Source organism: Opisthocomus hoazin, chromosome 15 (assembly GCF_030867145.1).
Source record: "Opisthocomus hoazin isolate bOpiHoa1 chromosome 15, bOpiHoa1.hap1, whole genome shotgun sequence".
Classification (NCBI taxonomy): Eukaryota; Metazoa; Chordata; class Aves; order Opisthocomiformes; family Opisthocomidae; genus Opisthocomus; species Opisthocomus hoazin.
Window position 1 is genome coordinate 23,017,602 of NC_134428.1, and position 6,000 is coordinate 23,023,601.

General features: G+C 57.2%; 1 protein-coding gene across 9 annotated transcripts in view; it reads left to right on the plus strand.

Annotated features, from left to right (window-relative positions):
* Positions 1 to 5,531, plus strand: part of MPRIP (myosin phosphatase Rho interacting protein) — an 82,950-nt gene extending 77,419 nt beyond the window's left edge. For 5 of the 9 annotated variants that reach the window (XM_075436672.1, XM_075436670.1, XM_075436673.1 and 2 more), the window contains 2 exons: positions 318 to 403; positions 4,363 to 5,531. In XM_075436672.1, the coding sequence (XP_075292787.1) occupies positions 318 to 403; positions 4,363 to 4,434 (158 nt within the window). In that variant the 3' untranslated portion in view covers positions 4,435 to 5,531. Of the gene's footprint in view, positions 1 to 317; positions 404 to 1,559; positions 1,626 to 4,362 lie in introns of all 9 variants that reach the window. The other 4 variants (XM_075436674.1, XM_075436676.1, XM_075436679.1 and 1 more) reach the window with 2 other exon arrangements.
* The last annotated feature ends 469 nt before the right edge of the window (positions 5,532 to 6,000 follow it).

Sequence of the window (6,000 nt, forward strand, 5' to 3'; positions counted from 1 at the left end):
GCTCCATGGAGACAGTCTCACTGGAGATGGCAGGGACCAGGCGGACCTGGATTGCCGTTCCTCCTTCCAGCCCCATGGCTGGGAAGCTGGCGGGCTTTGAAAGCCTTCTGGCATCTTCCATTGGGAAAGCCTCACGCTGCCCGTGGCGCAGGGGAGCGCAGACCCCCGAGAGTCCCCGCTGCCCTCCCAGCAGCGCTGCTGGAGTCGGGCTCGTCGGGGCGCTTGCCTGGGCTGGGAGGGTGGAGGAGCCCCAGCCCTGCTCCACACAGCAAGCCCACGGGCACCACACTAACACTGTTTTTTTCACTTCTCCCCAGATATTATGAAATCAAAAAGCAACCCTGATTTCTTGAAGAAAGACAGATCCAGTGTTAGCCGGCAACTAAGGAATATCAGGTCAAAGGTGAGCTCAGATCTCCTTCCCCGTGATGACAATGCCCAGCATTCCTCGCTGGTGGAGGTCCCAGGTGGGAAGAAACTGATAGAGGAAGAAAACGGAGAATTTCCCAGTTGCTAGCGCTAGCCTGGATGGCACTGGGGAGAAAAGTGAGCTTTTGACTGGGAGACGGCTGGCTGCGCAGCCCGGCAGGGCACACGCGCCTGGCCCTGCGGAGATCCAGGTGGGAAGATGCTCCCCGCTTAAAAAAAATGATGAATTCAGTTCACCCTGTTGTTTGGTCTTTCCCAGGAGGACTCTCCCAGTGTTTGCTCCCCATTTTCAGCTGACATTTAGGTGGTGTCGATAGGCGGAAACGCGCACGTCATTCTAGGTTTTGCAGTGTTCATCACTGCAAGATTTTTGGTCTTTATTTGGAAGAACGATTCCCTGGTCCTGGGCGTAGTTAACACACGTCTCGCTTGTGTGTTAACGTGGTGCAGGTGGCCCTGTATTTCTCCGGCCGTTCTATACTCGCTGTTGGTCCCAGAGCCCCGGGATGCTCTGCCAAGCTCGCCTGCTTGGCCTGCAGAGCTCCATCGTGCTACGCGCTGGGACCACAGGGATAAAAAGGGCAAATAAAGCCGCTGAGAGGTCACCGTTAAACGTAGGTCAGTTGGAAGGAAGGCTAGCGTGGGCAAAACCTGCTTTGCCTCTCACCACTGTGTACCTGGTGTCTTGTGCTGATGTTTGAAGTGGTTGGGACCTCGGGCAGAGCAAGAAGCTGGGCAGGCAGAAGGCTTCTAGCTCGGTGCCCGTGCTGGGGAAACAGTCAGCACCCGAGCTCTGCGAGCGGGAGGCCCTCAGCTTGGGGCGTCTGCGCTGCACCCGGTAAATGCAGAGAGCGTCTCTGGGCATTTCGGGGGCAGCCCAGAGCTGCTGGGCCAGGTCTGATGCTGGGTTTCCCTTCACCACTTCAACTCAGACCATTTGTCTTGTGGTCCCCAGCGTGTGTTGCTTGGTGGGGGAAGGAGGAGAGGAGAGCAAGCATGGGCTCTGCCTGGGCGCGCTGCCCGCTCGCATCGCTGCTGGGCCGGGGGGCTGGGGCTGCGCGAACGCCAATGCATTTCGGATTGATCAGCTTCTTGTTTTGTTTTGTTTATTTTGCTTTCTCCTTCAACAGTCCGTTATTGAGCAGGTCTCATGGGATAACTGAAATGAACCCGAGTCCAGGTTCCCTGCCACGTAGGTAAACAAACCGGCACCCACCAAGCGACGCAGCTGCCCGCTGGAGCAGCCCACTTTTGCATGCACTGCTCACACCTCCGTGGCACACGAGAGCCCTTCTTCTCTTAATGACTGACTGGTTTATTTGTGGCTAATTATTTTCCTGGGGGAGGGGGAAAGGGAGGGGAGAAGTCAGCGGACCCACAGTCCGTACGAGATGCAATCTCTGTGGCTCTTCCCTGGGCAATGGGGCTTTCTCGCCTTCCTGCTCCTCCCACCCTCGCCAACACAGCTCACCGTCACAGAGAGGACTGGGACGCGGTGGGACACGTTTTCCTGTTTGCTGTGTTGGGAGCGCGGGACGCTGAGTGTGCATGCTTGAATGACTCTGCATGCCTCAGACTAAACTCCAGCAACGTCCAGGTCTTGTAGGAAAAATAGCCAGTTTGCAGTTGGCCAGGCGGAGGAGCGGGTCAGTGATGCCTAGAAATGCATTTGCCGTGAGGGCCTGTAGAGTGTGAAGTGGTGGCCCCCATCTCACCTCCAGAGGGGATCTCCTGGGCTGCCCTGAATTTCCTTCACCCGTAATTGCCATTTCTTTAGGTTGAGCCGTGCCTGAGCAAAAGACTCTTCCTTGCCCAGTAACCTCCTCCTGCTCTCCAGGCTTCCTCCAGCTCCCCGGTGTCCACCCCGCTGCTCTCCATCCCTTGGCACCGCGCCTTCATCCCACACACTGGCCCAAGGCTTCCGAGCTCACCCAGCAAAAAGAGGGAGCTGACGAGAAACGAGGCCAATCCTAATGACCCAGATACCTCGAGTCACTGGAGCAATAGTGAATTTACTGGCCCGTGGTAAAGGCTGAGGCGAGAGCACCTGCAAGGGAGGTTAGAGAAAAGAGGGGAGCTCCCCAGTATGGTGGCAGAGGGGTGGCTGGAGAGCCCCAGGAAATCAGGAGGAGGATCCTTTAATCACAGATTTCATCCTACGTTGGTCTCCCTTCATCAGGCTCCCCTCGCCAGCAGCTCAGATGGGTTGTGAGGCTGCCCAAGGGGTGAATTTGCTGAAATTTGTACCATCAGGCAGAGCAGTCAAATGGCTTCTGTTGCCTCCTTCCTTCTAATGAGAAATCGGCTGCACAAACTGGAATGCAGGGGTTGCTGCCCAGTTAGAGGCCCAAAGTCAACTTCCTTTAGGAAACGTGTGCTCAGAGACCCGCGTCCCGAGAGACCCTGCTGCCTGTTGAAAAGAAAGCATACGGCATCTGTGAACTCGGACCGCTCCGTTTCAGTGCCTTCCTTCCCGTGCCGCTTCCCAAAGCCTTGCTGTGTTTGTGGGCCTGTGGGAGGAGAAACGTTCACAGAAATACCGTAACCATGGAAATCTGCGCAGCCTCGGGCCAAGTTTATCATGGAGTCCTGCCTTGATAAACACACGTTGAACAAAACCCAGCCCCAGAGCCTAACCTGCTGCTGTGACTGCGCAGTCCCCTGGCCGGGGAAGCAGAGGGGGAGATGGCTGCCCGTTCCTAGGAGGGGCTTCGCATTCAGGGCTGCGCCTTTTGAAGCCGCCACGTCTTGGTCTGTGAAGCAAATAATGTTCCAGCTGCAGAGTGGATTCCTTGCAAGTTGTAAGGCAGGGGCTCGCAGGCAGCGGTTGCGTGCAGGCAGCTGCCTGTCCCCGAGCAGGAGCAGCCCGGCAGTGAAAGCCTCCACAGCGCGTAGGGGCAGAGCCGTAGCTCTGCGGGCACGGCTCACGGTGAGGGAGATGGCTGTGCCTCCTCAGCAGCAGCAGGCAGGGAAAACCCACCGGTGCTCTGCTCCCCTGAAGCTCCTGCGCCGCAGCTGCGGGGCTGCAGGGAGGAGGGAAGGATGGCTTCAGGCTCGCGTGTCTCCTCGGGCTAGTTTCGGGTTAAAGCTGTCTTAGAGGGGGCAAAGCAATTTGCTTCTGGGTCTCTGCCCCTCACGTTGCTGTTCTGCTGGGTTCCCACACATAAGCAAGGGTACAATTCACAAATTCAAATGCCGAGGGCTAGCGGGGTGGGCTTTTCTGTTGGCTAGCTGAGTGTCGTGCCTTGAAATCTCGATGCTGCATCTGAGTTGGATCAGCCATCGGATCCTGCTAGACCTGCAGCGAGCACTTAGCGAGTCCTCTGTCTAACCCTGTGCAGTAGAGGCAGCTTCGGCTTGGGAGAGCCCCCAGGCTGGGGTTAGAGAAAGGGTGGGATTGTCGCTGGCAACAAAAAAAATGGAGTTTTCAGGGCTGCTTGAGCAAAACCTGCACGTTGACCGGAGCCAGGACCGCCCCAGGCGGACGCGCGCTCGCTCGGTGCTGCCGTGGCACGGGGAGGGTCGGCGTGCAGGTCCTGCTCAGCAGCGTGGTGCGTTAGCAGATCCGAGCTGACCTTCCCAGGGCTCCCACAGTGCTGGAGCTCCGCTGAAATTGCCCCAGCCCCCGCTGCACCGCAGACCCCGGGGGTCATTTTCAAGTTGAGCTGATCCCGCTTGCGGCATGGTGTGCCTCTCATGTGCTTCTGGTCCGTCGCCTGGTCCGTTCGCAATCTCACCCTCTCTCTAGGCGCCATTCAGCAGTAACCGCCCTCCATAACCATGTCTTTTCTCTTAGCATGTCCCACTAATCTCTCTGCCAAGGAGGCCATTCTCCCGCTGCCCACGTCTCCTTTGCCTGAGCATCGCACCCTCTCCGTGCGCTGGGTGCCCGCCCGCCCGCGCCCGACGCTGTCTGTCTTTTGTCTCTCCCAGAGTCTGAAGGAAGGCCTGACTGTGCAAGAACGCCTGAAGCTTTTTGAATCCAGGGACTTGAAGAAAGACTAGTTCTCCCCGCTCCGCTTGACCACGCGCACCTCCCAGCTTGAGGCAGCACAGCACCAGCACCGTTTGTCTCTCGTCCCTTACGACTGTCCTTGCTGTCGTTCGTCTTGACGCCCCTGACGGGACCCGGCGCCGCAGTGGGGGTCCCCCCCGCCGCCCCCCTCGCCTCCCCAGCACCTTTCCCTGCTTGTGAGACGCTCCAGAGACTCTGAGAGGGAGAGGAAGGGATCGGGGTGGGGTTTTCTCCCCTTTCTTCGGCGCTTTGTAGGAGAATCTTTCCTTTACTGTAACCCATTACACTAAGTGTCAGTATTAAGGCTCAGTAGCCTGTTAATAAGCTAGCTCTGTCGTACCAACCGTTTTGGTACGCAAGCAGGGCCTGGGTGGTATCGGCCATACCGAGCTCTTACTGCTGTCAAGAGACCCAGTGCTCAGAGCACGCCAGGAGCCTAATCTAACCGTTGATCTCGATTGCATTACTTGCACCTACAAGGGGGGAAAAGCCTGGGGGAAGCTGTTGGGGAGCGCAAGCCCGTGCCGGCGCACGCAGCCTGGAGGTACCAACACTGACGTCTCGCTGGAGAAGGATGCAAGAAATGATCCTCCCGCCCTGTGACTGTGCCGTATCCTGAATGTAGGCGACGCTGAAGCCCACTGAGCTTCGGTGGCTGCCCGGGTGGTCATGGATAGGGAGCTGCAGATACTCACGTGCGCCGTCGAGTCCGCCCCGTCGGCGTGTCTTTGCCTCCCGTCTCGCTGGTGGTCGGAGTCGGTGTTTCGGGGGCCGAGCTGTGAGATCACTTTCTTGCCTCTGTTAGATCAAGCCCAGCACTGTCTTTTTTTTTTTTTTTTTGCTGTTACTCCCTTCCTCTCATTGAGTCCCGTGTATCCCAGGGTCTGTGCGCATGTGAAACTCCCTTTTCCTAGTCCAAGGAAAGTAGAGTAGAAAGTAGAGCCAATATTGACTGAAAATGCACAGTGCTCAATGCATATAATGCTCCTTTTTTATCAGCTTCTTGAATTCAACTCTTCTTGTCAGCAGGGCAGCTCCTATTTTAATTCTTTAATCTTTTCTTGAAATAAAAACCTCGAAACCAGTATGTGCTTCAGACCTTCTCAGTCCTAACAGCTTTTGCATTTAAAGCGTGCAGTTTAGCACCGTCAGGCCGTTAATCGGACCCAAACTACGAGTGAGGCGAGGGAGCTGGTAGCACTAGGTGCAGTGTCGGGGCTGCCCCGGCACGGTGGCTTCAGCCCAGAGTCATGAGAACGTTTCGAGATGTAGAGACCGCAGGTCCTGCTGCACCAGGAGCAGGGCTGATGCAGCGCGCCGGCACCTTGGCTTCCCAGCGCTGTGTAGCCGCCGAGCAACCTGCGGCACATCGGGGTGGGCTGTGCAAAATACACCCTAGCTGCTTCTTCTCTTGCGGGCGCTGAACACATGGTTGAAGCAGGCAGCTCCGTGCTTTCCTGGCTGATTTGGGTCCGTTAGGTGAGTGGAGCAAATTCTTCGCTGCGGCTCTGGAGCGGTGGGCGCTGTGGGGCTGGTGACAGCCGTTGCCAATCCTG